Source organism: Perkinsus marinus (genome assembly GCF_000006405.1).
Source record: "Perkinsus marinus ATCC 50983 genomic scaffold scf_1104296963186, whole genome shotgun sequence".
NCBI lineage: Eukaryota > Perkinsozoa > Perkinsida > Perkinsidae > Perkinsus > Perkinsus marinus.
In genome coordinates, this window is record NW_003205123.1 from 128,750 (window position 1) to 141,567 (window position 12,818).

At 48.4% G+C, this 12,818-nt stretch overlaps 5 protein-coding genes across 5 annotated transcripts in view; all 5 read right to left on the reverse strand.

The window, feature by feature from the left end:
• Positions 1-347: 347 nt before the first annotated feature.
• Positions 348-1,261, reverse strand: Pmar_PMAR023239 (14-3-3 protein, putative; the record flags this gene model as incomplete). Its single annotated transcript, XM_002771265.1, has 2 exons — positions 348-1,086; positions 1,139-1,261. 2 exons carry the CDS (start codon positions 1,259-1,261, stop codon positions 475-477), a joined length of 735 nt encoding a protein of 244 aa, XP_002771311.1. The 3' UTR covers positions 348-474.
• Positions 1,262-1,805: 544 nt separating this feature from the next.
• Pmar_PMAR023240 (14-3-3 protein, putative) lies at positions 1,806-2,825 on the reverse strand. The gene is made up of 2 exons (XM_002771266.1): positions 2,679-2,825; positions 1,806-2,529 (listed from the first exon to the last, which is right to left on the reverse strand). The coding sequence occupies exons 1-2, from the start codon at positions 2,799-2,801 to the stop codon at positions 1,918-1,920; spliced, it is 735 nt and encodes a 244-aa protein (XP_002771312.1). The 5' UTR covers positions 2,802-2,825; the 3' UTR covers positions 1,806-1,917.
• Positions 2,826-3,759: 934 nt separating this feature from the next.
• On the reverse strand, positions 3,760-4,706 carry Pmar_PMAR023241 (DNA damage checkpoint protein Rad24, putative). Its single transcript, XM_002771267.1, has 2 exons — positions 4,579-4,706; positions 3,760-4,487 (listed from the first exon to the last, which is right to left on the reverse strand). Exons 1-2 carry the CDS (start codon positions 4,699-4,701, stop codon positions 3,873-3,875), a joined length of 738 nt encoding a protein of 245 aa, XP_002771313.1. The 5' UTR covers positions 4,702-4,706; the 3' UTR covers positions 3,760-3,872.
• Positions 4,707-7,829: 3,123 nt separating this feature from the next.
• Pmar_PMAR023242 (Serine/threonine protein phosphatase 2A 59 kDa regulatory subunit B' eta isoform, putative) lies at positions 7,830-10,815 on the reverse strand. Its single transcript, XM_002771268.1, has 16 exons — positions 10,696-10,815; positions 10,375-10,490; positions 10,204-10,327; positions 10,020-10,155; positions 9,886-9,970; positions 9,711-9,805; positions 9,581-9,667; positions 9,405-9,478; positions 9,164-9,360; positions 9,022-9,115; positions 8,893-8,969; positions 8,758-8,841; positions 8,614-8,711; positions 8,432-8,563; positions 8,269-8,382; positions 7,830-8,218 (listed from the first exon to the last, which is right to left on the reverse strand). The coding sequence occupies exons 1-15, from the start codon at positions 10,811-10,813 to the stop codon at positions 8,277-8,279; spliced, it is 1,623 nt and encodes a 540-aa protein (XP_002771314.1). The 5' UTR covers positions 10,814-10,815; the 3' UTR covers positions 7,830-8,218; positions 8,269-8,276.
• A 465-nt stretch (positions 10,816-11,280) lies between these two features.
• Pmar_PMAR023243 (hypothetical protein) overlaps positions 11,281-12,818 on the reverse strand; it is a gene marked incomplete at both ends in the record, with an annotated part of 2,229 nt that continues 691 nt past the window's right edge. The window contains one exon of the mRNA XM_002771269.1: positions 11,281-12,818. This exon is cut by the window's right edge and continues 4 nt beyond it. Within this exon, the coding sequence (XP_002771315.1) occupies positions 11,281-12,818 (1,538 nt within the window).

Genomic DNA, 12,818 nt, shown 5'->3' on the forward strand with positions numbered 1-12,818 from the left:
TTTTCCTCGAAAGAGGGGTGCAAGTAAGCACGAGAGGCATGCCCGGAGCCGCTTTAACAACACGAGAGAGAAGCTTTCGGGAAAGAATCAGCGTTTTCATGGTAAGTCGAGCGTCGGCATACACATAGTTCAGAGTCAATACTTCCAGGAGACCGTTCGTAGCCGGAATTCATATCACATCCACGATTGCTAACTGACAACTCATTAACAAGACAATTCTCACATCACTATTGCGGACCGAGAAGGCGCAGTACGAGTTCTGGGGTTTCCGCTAGTAACGTGTCAAGAACTTTTCAAACGCAAGCAAAGAGGGTACAGGAAATCATACGCGAAAAGGACCTACCATGGTCGCAGCTCGGCGCATGCAGATTTGAACAATGAGATACCATGCACCCATCGATCCCCATGATACACACGAGAAAGTACTGATCACATGGCCGAATGAAATCAGAGTGCACGATAACGTGCGATCCATCACGCGGCGGCACCATCGCCACCATCCTGATCAGATGTCCAAAGAGTAAGATTGTCTCTGAGGAGCTGCATAATAAGAGTTGAGTCCTTGTAACTTTCCTCACTAACATTATCGAGCTCAGCGATGGCGTCCTCGAATGCCGTTCTCGCCATCTTACAGGCCTCATCAGGCTGATTCAAAACCTCATAATAGAAAACAGAGAAGTTGAGGGCGAGGCCGAGTCTGATAGGATGAGTTACCAACAAGTCGGACTGGGCAGTGGCGGAGGCGTCCTTATAGGCCTGATGGGCGTTCTCAGCAGCCTTGCTCTTGCCCTCGCCCGAGTTGAATTCAGCAATGTAGCGATAGTAGTCACCCTTCATCTTATAATAGAACACCTTGGACTCTCCAGTCTGTGAGCTAGGAATAAGGTACTTGTCCAGCAGCTGGAGTATGGCATCACAAATCTCCTGGAGCTCGGCTTCAACCTTCTCTCTGTAGCCCTTAGCAATCTCCGCATTAGAGTCTTTACCTTTGGAGGACTCCTTCTGCTCAACCGAAGAGATGATGCGCCAAGAAGCACGTCGAGAACCAACCGCATTCTTGTAGGCAACAGACAACAGGTTGCGCTCCTGAAGGAAGAACAGATGAGCCACGCAAGGCAGCGACGCACGGCAAACTCACCTCGACGGTCAACTCGCTACCGCTCTCCGCGACCACTTTCATATAATCGGCCATCTCATCGTAACGCTCAGCTTGTTCGGCCAACTTGGCGAAGTAAACGTTCTTCTCACGCTCTTCGGACATTACTAGAGTGAATTAAATCAACACCGAGTGGAGCTGCGAACCACGCTCATATTGAATGCTCAGATTCGCACATCACTGCGCATTGCAACTAGGAGTGCCGAGTGATGAGGATAACGCATCGCTGCGTTCCGAAAATGCGATTTGAAACGGCGGGAATCTTACACGATCTCGCGCGCCACCAATAAAATCCAAGACCGCATGTCTTACTGATGGTGAGTCACCATTGATGACTGGCATTCGGTACAGCAATACACACTGGATTCTATGTACAACGAGAACTGCCGGACACCAGCAAGGAAGAAAATAGTGTCTCTCATCACAAAGAGCAGTGTCTCACGGATATCGAGTAACATCCGAGTCACGTCTAAACATGTTGAGTTGTATGTCACTATTCGATACTCGGTAGCTCTATGCACCTTATCGTGACAGGTGGCCGCCCAAGGCAATGACAGTCGATAGAGGAGATGTATATTCGCTTTACGATAGCCAACCCGTTCGTTGCGCTTCCGACATCCAACTAGGCACACTCAACACTCAACTTGATAGATATCAGATAAACCAGCTTCTCTCCACGTCAATAATTAGTCAAACAGCAGCGCAAGGTTATGGATGATAGCCGCCACTTGAAGCCCTCGACAGCTCGTCGACAATCTGCTCTACTGCGCAGCATCGGCTGCACCATCCTGATCAGATGTCCAAAGAGTGAGATTGTCTCTAAGGAGCTGCATAATAAGAGTTGAGTCCTTGTAACTATCCTCACTGACATTATCGAGCTCAGCGATGGCGTCCTCGAATGCCGTTCTCGCCATCTTACAGGCCTCATCAGGCTGATTCAAAACCTCATAATAGAAAACTGAGAAGTTGAGGGCGAGGCCGAGTCTGATGGGATGAGTTACAGGCAGATCAGACTGAGCAATAGCCGTGGCGTCTTTATATGCCTGAAAAGCAGCTTCAGAAGCCTTGCTCTTTTCTTCGCCTGAATTGAATTCAGCAATATAGCGATTGTAGTCTCCTTTCATCTTATAATAAAACACCTTCGACTCTCCAGTCTGTGAGTGGGGTATCAGGCTCTTCTCCAATAACGCGAGAACACTGTCGCAAATACCCTGCAGCTCTGTTTCAACCTTCTCCTTGAAGAACTTGGCGATCTCAGCATTGGTCGTGTTGCCCTTGGAGGTCTCCTTCTGCTCGACAGAGGAGACAATCCTCCAGGAGGCCCGTCGAGAGCCAACAGCATTCTTGTAGGCGACCGACAACAAGTTGCGTTCCTGAAATAAAGTCAATAGCACACTAACAGGCTATGCGGCGTGTCTGAGAGACATTTTCATCCATGGGATCATGAGTAGCAGAAAATTGTGAAGCATTTCAATGCGAGTGCGCGACAAGAACTGTGGGGACAGCAGACTTGGTGTCTTACTTCGACGCTCAACTCCACATTTGTCTCGGCCACGGCCTTCATGAACGATGCCATCTCGTCATAACGCTCAGCCTGCTCGGCGAGCTTAGAGAGATACACGTTTTTCTCACGTTCGTCAGCCATTATGAATAGGATAGGATGTAGATGTTGGCGGTAGTGGACACGCGCAATCCTCGTGGGCTCGCGTATAACTCTTGATAAATTGTAAGATTTCGAGAGGCGGATCGGCCGTGTGCAATATGAAGACGGAAGAATTTTTTCAAGGGGTAACCGGATCATCCTCACTGGTGCCAGCGCTTGATCGTGGCGTGGGTGCCGCTGGCTAGGAATGGTCAGATCGTCGAAACTGGGACGGCTGGGATTGTCATCACCGAGTGATGATGACTCGTGCATCCCTTCTCCGAGTGTGACCGAGAACAACTCGACGGCATGAGTCCTCCCTTTTTTCAAGTGCGGCCTTACTCCATAGTGCCGACTAATCATTTGTAGCCCTGTGCATGTCATCGACTCTCATATGAGGGGGCGATTTGTACGATCATCGTACTACGATGTGTGATTTTTCGACACCATAAACGGCACAATTGACTCTTGAACTTTACCACTTGTGAAATTGATCCTACATTCTTTCTGTTGTCTTCGTTACTACGGGGAGCTAGTATCGAGCTTTTTCCCCAGCATACAAGTATTGTATGAAAGTTTCCATAGACTTTTTCCCCGAGAATCACTGTTCCAGTTAATGGGGTTAGGAATAAAATTCACCATGATTCGACCATGTTCCACTTGACAACGCAAAACTTACTCAACTCTCTAGCACTATGATTTACTAAACAACACGAGACTCACTTCTGCTTTGTTAAAGCATTTCTCATATGATGTAATCGGTACAGCAGCTACTACTATCATTCAAGAGCGAATACCCCATACACAACGAGGATTACACTCACCTGGCGAATGAAGGCAGCGACACAGAAAGTTGTATTGCGATTATGAGTACCGGATAATCTGTATATGATAGCACCACTCTAGCTCATTCATCAATTATCAACTGTAGTAATGGTAGTGCTAGAAACACCCATCCAAGGTGGTGATAGAAAAAGGAGCTTGAAGTGTACACTAGAACTCGCCTGATCACGAGGAACATGCGAGATTCACAACCCTCCCACCAGTAAAGAGAGAGCGCCTCTATAAGAGGAATTACTGGGCACCACCCTCAGCAGCACCATCTTGATCGGATGTCCAAAGAGTCAGATTGTCTCTGAGCAGCTGCATGATGAGGGTAGAATCCTTGTAGCTATCCTCACTAACATTATCGAGCTCAGCGATGGCGTCCTCGAATGCCTTGCGAGCCATCTTGCAAGCCTCTTCGGGCTGGTTTAAGACCTCATAGTAAAATACAGAGTAGTTGAGAGCAAGGCCCAGACGGATAGGGTGGGTAACTTGCAACTCAGACTGAGCGATGTTGGTCGCATCCTTGTAAGCCTGGTCGGCGTTATTGGCGGCCTTATCTCTCTTCTCACCAGTGCTGAATTCAGCGATGTAGCGATAGTAATCACCCTTCATCTTGTAGTAGAAGACCTTGGACTCGCCGGTCTGGGAATGAGGAATGAGAGACTTGTCAAGAAGATCAAGAATAGCATCGCAGATTGTCTGGAGCTCAGCCTCAATCTTCTCTCTGTAGCCCTTAGCGATCTCAGCATTGGTCGTGTTGCCCTTAGAGGTCTCCTTCTGCTCAACAGATGAGACGATCCTCCAGGAGGCACGTCGAGAGCCAACAGCATTCTTGTAGGCGACCGACAACAAGTTGCGTTCCTACATAAGAGAAGATATAAAATAACAATAGCGCTCAGACACCCGACCACATTCTCCTCGCCACTTTGCTAGCCATTTTAACCCCTCTTACCTCAACACTGAGCTCTCCTTTTTCCTCAGCCACGGCCTTCATGTACGAGGCCATCTCGTCATAACGCTCAGCCTGCTCGGCCAGCTTGGAAAGGTAAACATTCTTCTCACACTCGTTCGCCATTTTAGGTTCACTAAGACAGTAATCTGATAATAGCCTTACGCCAGAGAGCTGTTGCGAGAGAACTGCAAGTGACCCAAGATTTCAAGATTCCGAGTCAAGCACTATGTTCATCAAGCTCAAACGACGTAAATCGTAGAATTTATGTGCTAATTTGATTGCTTCATTTCCTAACACTACTACTCACTCATCTGGAAGACCGGAAATATGCTGAATACACTGTCAGGGAACTGTACGCCTAGCGCTTCAGATTGTGTCCTGGAAGCTGTCTTCACTGGCACAAATGAATGTCCCCGAAAGATTCTTATGATCATTTTGCTCGTTGCTCCAGGCTTGCAAGTGCTCTTGATGATGAAGTCTTCCTCTGTGCCACTAAAGTTAAATTTGTTCTGCTGTAATCACAAGGACTCGAAGAGCTCTGTCGCGTTATGTCGTCGAGGATGGCGTAACGTGACATACCTCTCCTAGGAACAGGAAATTCCATGCGCTACGATGCATGTAGCGGTTTCACACTGGAAGATGAACAACCAATGGCAGCTTTGCCTCTCTCTGGCGTGGATATGCCTTCTTTTGGGGTCAGTATGCCTCGTTTTGGGGTCGGTATGCCTCGTTTCGGGGTCAGTATGCCTCGTTTTGGGGTCAGTATGCCTCGTATTGGGTTCAGTATGCCTCGTTTCGGGGTCAGTATGCCTCGTTTTGGGGTCAGTATGCCTCGTATTGGGGTCAGTATGCCTCGTTTTGGGGTCAGTATGCCTCGTTTTGGGGTCAGTGTACCTCGGCTTGGGCGGATGTGGCTTATTTCAGGATGAGTTGGCCTTGTTCTAGGACGGATATTTTCCCCCAAGGCGGCTATGCCTTAAAGCAGGTAGCCTGCGCAACAAACCATTAATGTTACCTTCCTCGTCGTTCTTATGACAGTAGCCTTATTGCCTGAATGATGGACCACGGTCGGATATGACGCGAGCTGGGGCAGGTATGCCGCGTGCTGGGGCGAGTATACCGCGTCCTGGGGCAGGTATGCCGCGTGCTGGGGCGGGTATGCCGCGTGCTGGGGCGGGTATGCCGCGTGCTGGGGCGGGTATACCGCGTCCTGGGGCGGGTATGCCACATCCTGTCCTATATTCATTGTTTACTGGATCTTGTTGTTTTCAACACAATATAATTACAAACCTGCATTTGCTTGGTAATGGTGCATCCAGTGCATAGTATTAACAGAAGATTAGATATCGGGTGGTCGTCGATGTGACATGCCGAACATAGGAAAGGAGGGCTTCGCCGATTCTTCCCTCCGTAACCGTTTTGCTGCAGCCATGGACTCTTCCCGTTGTCGTTCGACACAGCTATCATCCCACTCGTCCACCCATTTTCGTTTGAGGCTGCCTGAATAAAAGGTTACATATCACATTAATTGTATACGGATGGACGATCGATACCGACCTTTATCGCGAGCCCTCTTGACTCCTCTCTGCAACAGACGCAGCATCTTCCATCTCGCCTCCCCAAACACAGCATGTAGATCATCGGATCCTTCCAAAGTCTTTTCGACCACCGGTAGTGTTCGAGACTATTACAAGAAACATCAAGAGGAATGAGGTCGGAAGCGACAGTACTGGTTGGCCTCGGCCTTTTTCGGCCTGCATTGCTCGTAGCACTCCTTGCCGAGTCGGTTCCAGTGAGAAAGCTCCCATCTTCTTCCCATCATATGCCGCTTGTAGCCGGAAGAAGTATCTTTCAGTATCTTTCTTTTATACACCACCGAATTCGCAGCGACCCATGCTACTCTTTAATTTCGCCAATGGCGACATCACGGCTCCAGGGGTAAGGCATGGCGAGACTCTCTCGCCTCAGTATGTCTTGGATATCTCGCTCCTTTTTACCTACCGAAATCGAACATTCATTCACAACATTTTAGGAAGATCTTTCATTACCCCGAAATATGGGAAGCGTCGGGCGCGATTCTATCGACACTCCTTTGGATTGCGATAGCTTCTGTCGTAAGAATACTGGGTTCTTCGACTCCTTTACTGCTTCTACTTCAGAAGTATTGGCCACCCGTATTGCCTGCCGCTAATCAGGTCCCAGCAAGGTATGTCCTCCAGGCGGGTCACCTTCCTGATCTTCTTCCGTGTATTGTTCTCTCCCATGATCCTTACCATAGCAGCGATCCGGGGCTCTTTCACCAGAGATGACACGGACGCAGAAGCGTTACACTCCGGACATGTTTGAGAGACAAGCTCAAGGTGACGGCGGATGCTGAGCGATGAAACGGAACGGTAGAGTAAATACAGAAGGCAACTCCATACCAAGCACTGCAGAAGACATGAGAGCACTTGGCCATCATTGGAGCATCGAGAAAGCCTTTACAAACGGGACAACGTAACTGCGAACAAACTCATCATGCGATTGAAACCGGCAGACCACCTTCCGGCTGAACGTATCTCTTTTAAACTAGGTTGAGCGAACACCGTTGGACATTACCTGTGACTCCATCTCTTTAAACGCAGCCAATAAACCGGAGTTTTCTCCTCCTCTCAGAGCCGCTGGCCCTTCTCCCACACTCCTGGATATTATTATCATGGACACATTCACGTTGCCCTCACTGTATCACTTCCTTGCACGAGGAGGGGTTGCTTGCCCCAACTTCAATGGACTCGTATTGACTGCCACGTTCCTGTTCTGGCGCGGGGTCGGAGCTGTCTTTACTCTTCCGGACTGTCCTCCACGCTGCCTTTGCGGCGTCGACAATATCCTATAACACACCAAATGGTGACTTCCACTATTACTGCCCTTCATCATTACCTCCCCGATGTAGAGCTGATCTCTTCTACTTTCCTTTCCTCAAGGCGAGCACTTCTTCGAGGGGCCGGCGCTCTGAGATTCAACAATTAGTTATATTCAGCAAGACTAACTCAACCCACCCCATTTGCGCATCGCAAACGTGATGGCTCGGTGAATTGGTATCAGAACACAGATCAACCACTTCCGAAGTGTCACTGGTTCTTCTTCCCACTAGTCGCCCCGATGCAGTCATGGCCAACCTAGATGATGGGAAGTCCTCTCCTACCAGTTGAGTGGGACTAGAACTCAACATAGCCGCAATACAAAAGATATCTTTACATTGACAAGTAGAATGTATGATGGTCACCGCCAGTAGTAGTAGCAGCAGCAGGAGGAGGAGGGGAATAGTACAGAAGGCAAATGAGAGGTGGGAGAAGAAGGGCGGAGACGCGAGCAAAACAAGGATGATGCTAATGATGACGAAAACAGAAGAGGTCGCGGTTGAACAAGTCAATTGACGACACTCGTACCAATCTTACCGGTAGACACACACACTCGACGATCGAGAAGAGAAAACGCATTGCCTTTCCATCGGCACATTTCATCATCATTATTATTGCAGACCCTCACACGGCAGTCTGCTGTATACAGAAACTTATGCCCTCAATAAAAAGTAATGTATTGAGCGAGAGCAAGGTACACCATTAACGTGTTGAAGCAACGCATCTCCATAATAGCTCACCTGAACATAAATCCACCATGACTAACAAAGTCATCATCTATATGTCTTACTTCTACTCCTACACATTTGCCTTCGTCGAACTGCCCTGTGCCGTGTTGTGGCCATCGTATTCAGCTTGAAGGTATGCCCACTTCGCCTCAGCTATCTCCTTCGCTTTTTGAGACCTAAACACATCGACATCTGAATGATGAACCCGAGATAATACTCTCCTACTGTTCCGCGATGATCCGGACTTTCGAATTGCACTCATCAAAAAATGGTGGATCAGCTTCCATGAGCAGTTTAATAACATTGTACGACAAACCGTGGACAGTAGTGTTCCAATGGGAGTCAGAATTCCTATATCTGCATCAAAATGAATGTAAGCAATACAAAGGGCCATTCAAACAACTTACAATGGTCCAATGACAATCGGGAATATAACCTGCCGGTTCTGGTTGATTCGCTTCGCGATATAATCATTATTCCATAAGAAAAGCACTCGTTCAGCGACCTATAACAACAACTCTCACAGCGAAGGTCGAGATCATATCATCTACCTGGAAATGCGGACTTGCAATACATTGCCCTATCCGTCTGAATAATGGCACTTCAACTTTCTGGAATTCCGGTGGTTGCGTCAACTACATAATTAAAAAAGTGCTTCGCTCCGCTGTTGACCTCAGTAAGTTTACCTCCAAAACTACCTCCACTTCATTGAGAAACAACACTTCTTTGGGCGTGTTCGTTATCGGCCAAAATCGGAGGAGACCTGCCATCATCACACTTCCATCATTTATCGCTTCGCTCCGTCGAAATTCTACCCAAAATTATGGAATCTGCCAACCGCGGGTCCTTCTCAACGTACTGAGTCATACAATAGGAAAGTTGCTGATGGAAAGAGTTCAACGTCTTCACCTACACAAAGTCACAAAGTCTTTGAATATCACCCAGATCCCCCCTCACCTTATGGAGGGGTATAAGGCTCTTCTCTAAGAACTGCTTGTGCTCCTCCTTCAACGGAAGGGCAAAACCGTTAACAATCGAGCCGAAAATTTCCAACAGCTCCTCAATGCCATTATGGTACTCGCTCTCGTAGATGATCTTATAGAACAGGTTCTGCATCGCCTTTCGAATGAATGCCCGCAAGGCCATGAATTTCCCTAGCAAATCCAATACTTCGCCGCGCTGCTACTACTGCAAGTACCGTATATCCTATGCAGTATCGTTTTGAGGTAGTCCCTCTCTCGGGGGTCTTCCGAGTCGAACAGATCCATCAGCCTAAAGAACGACTATCGATACTCATAAAGCTCCCACTAGAGCAATTTCAGAGTCTCCATCGCGAATGAGTATTAGAGCAACCTCTCCTGCGACTCCCATTACCTCAATACGAACGTCTGATCTACGAACCTCTTGGCAACTTTTGGGTCAACATCGTTGGATACTACGAATCGGAGAAAAAACTCATACCTATGAGGAAAATCTTTACGAGCAATGAGAACCGCGCCCTTACACAATCTGAAGGTGAGGCCAGCTAGGCTCCAACGTAGGCTCGTCATCTTCCGGATCGTATATCGAGTTGGGGTTGCGACCATGCACCGGTGGAAGCTACGAATAATAGCACTATACGGTAAATCGAAAATGGGATCAAGTGAGGTAAGAGAAGAACATTCCTCTCCGATTACTACCGCCCGGAAGATATTCGCCGATACCATATTAACCACATCTTGCATGATTGACTCATTGAAGCAGTTGCGTGTATTATTCACATATCTAAGAATCACAAGCTGATGAGAATCTTAAGTCCGACCTTGGTCCCTACTCGACGAGCTCGAGCAGTGTCTGTCGTTTTGCCTCCTTTTCTTTTAGATATGTTTGTTGGTTACCAAAGTCGAATACAACCCCACAAGCCCGGACCTTCTTCCGAAAGAGCTCGCTTCTCTCAGCCACCGGTGCATCTATCACATTCACTACTGTACATACGAATATTCATAGTGAGCTCGTACTTCGTAGGGGAGGAAGATCCTCGAAAGGATTGACGTCAGCCGACATATAATGGCCAGGTTTTATTAGCATTTGTGTAGAGTTAAGGAAGCCCTGTGCATGTTGATGGTGATGATGTTGATTGACCTGCCCATAGAGCTCCTTCCTCCCACACTGAGCGGAGCCTCTATTACTTTATGTCCACCACTGCTAGAACCCGAGTGTTGTTTGACTGGCGGCCCTCTACTACTAGTTCCTTGAGAGCTACTGTTAGCCCCACCACCTCCTGCTACTACCGCTCTTTCATCTCCTGAAAATCAAACCCAATGTGTGGGGAAATACGAACATGGTCAACTATCTGTGTTGGTGACAATGTGAAAATTCTGAGGAAATTTTGCAAAAATTTTTGTTAATTTCTATACACTTCTACCCTAAACCGTGTGAATACGAGGAAAGCGAACATGTATGCCAACATCGATGAGACCTCTAGAGAAGACGAAGAGCTTTTGCTTTACCGTTAGGTGAGTTGGCCAAGGTGGTGGATCCAGTCGAATCAGCTGGCGTGGTATTGCTATTGTCGCTCTTCTTCTCCTCAGTCCCCATTCGACGCTTTACACTTTGAATCAGCTTCATAGCAACTAATACCACTAACAACTATCAAGTCTCAACAACTCGGGTCTGCCGAACAACGCAAAATTATAAAACGTGCAAGTCCTGCAACACTTCGCTCCGCTAGCACATGCGTTGTGAAGAGTCAGCAAAGCGCTCCACACCAAGACCGACGCAAGATCGTTGAGGTCGACGATTCCCCGAATCCACTAGACTCAATCCGGTAGACATAGAGCAAATAATTACCGAATCTTAGTTTTTGTGTTTATCGTAGCAACTACTGGAGTGTATCTTACCGTTACTGAGCAAAATGATTAATGGGCGAGCGATAATCAGAACTGCGCTGAGCAGATGATTAATGGGCGAGCGATAATCAGAACTGCTCACACTGGGGGGCCCAGCGACAAAGTGAATTAACGAGCTACTAATTTATATACGATATTGCAGAAGGAAGATAGAAGATGTCAGCAAACTCTTGAGATAGTAAACGATCAATCATCATGATCACCTTCAGCTGCAATCATCCTCAGGGTAGCCCTAGTGATCCGACGTACCACCGTTAGAGAAGAGCGTAGGTCAATTACTGTCGGTGAAGTGTGGTCGAGATAGGAATCATTAGCCAAGTACTCTTCGCCATTGCGCACGGGTAGACCATCGGACCTTCGACAGTAGGGAGCGATGACGATGATGGGTATTTCCTCATCTAAACTGAGCAATCGGCCAAAATACCATCGACCAGCATCTTGAGGTTTGTCTCCCAAGGTGTCGTTAACGGGCACGTAGAATGCGACAACATCCATACCGATGTGGAGACTTCCAAGGCCAGACGAACGAGGCCGAGAAGTTGCCGAGGTCGTCGGATTGGCAACGGAACCCACGTCACCAGTCGCTCCTCCCACATGATCTGAGGTACCCACGTCCACAACAGCATCCTGCAAGGCCATCATGGGGTCTTCGCTGAAGGAAGGTTCTCGGCGTATCGGCGGAGAGTCTTCAACAGCAGGGAAGGAAGCAGCGTGATGCCGTCGAGCCGGTGGAGAGTCTTCATCAGCGGATAGATCACGAACCGATGGAGAGTCTTCCTCAATAGGACGACCACGAACGGATGGAGAGTCCTCACCAGTAGAGAGACCATGAGCCGTGCTGTTCTGGGCAGTTGCGGGAGCAGTCTTGCAGTTGTCCCGCGCACAAAGAAGCTCTGTACCGCGATCGTCGATGACAGTAATGATCGTGCTCCCAGGAGATGCCGAAATCACCTCGAAGGGACCCTTCCATCTGAACGACAGCTTAGTTCTGGGATGACCCCAGACGTAGACCCAATCACCCGGAGAGAGGTTCAAAGGTGGAACTCTAGTAGCCATTGTCGATCGGACCCGCTCACGAAGGTCCAGCCAGACCTGACGATACTGTTGCCAGCGTGACACCTTGACATTTTGGATATCAGTCAGAATGTCCAACGATACAGCAGACGTGACTGAAGGCAGTCCTTGGTAGACTTGGTGAGCAGCTGAGTCATCGATCGGGTCTAAGGCTGGGATACGACCTCGGGTGAAATAGACCAGATCATGAGGAGCAATGTCGGTGCCAGGCAATGGGAGTAGATTCCACGCTCTCAGCCCGTGAAAATAATGACGGACCCATGATAAAGCCAAGGTACCCGAACCGAGTTTCCCTAGGATAACCCTCATATAACCATTCACCTCCTTGTGCGGCCGCTCACCAGATCCTAACAGGAAAGGTGCGTTGGCAGGGAGCTCCTTAAAGATAACGTTGTTAGAGGCGCAGAAATGGGTCCATTGGTGTCCTCGGAACGTCGAGTCGCTAGCCAATATCAAGGAAGGCCAATCAGTAGAGTCGAAGAGGGCCGCAAGCTTGAGGAGAAGTGTAGCACAGCTCTTATCAGGGACAGTGACACCTCGACAATATCGTGTGGCGACGCAAACGATAGTGACAGCGTAGCGATCGTAGGATGGATCTTGTCCATTCTCATATGGTCCACTATAGTCGATCATAACAACACGGAGAGGCC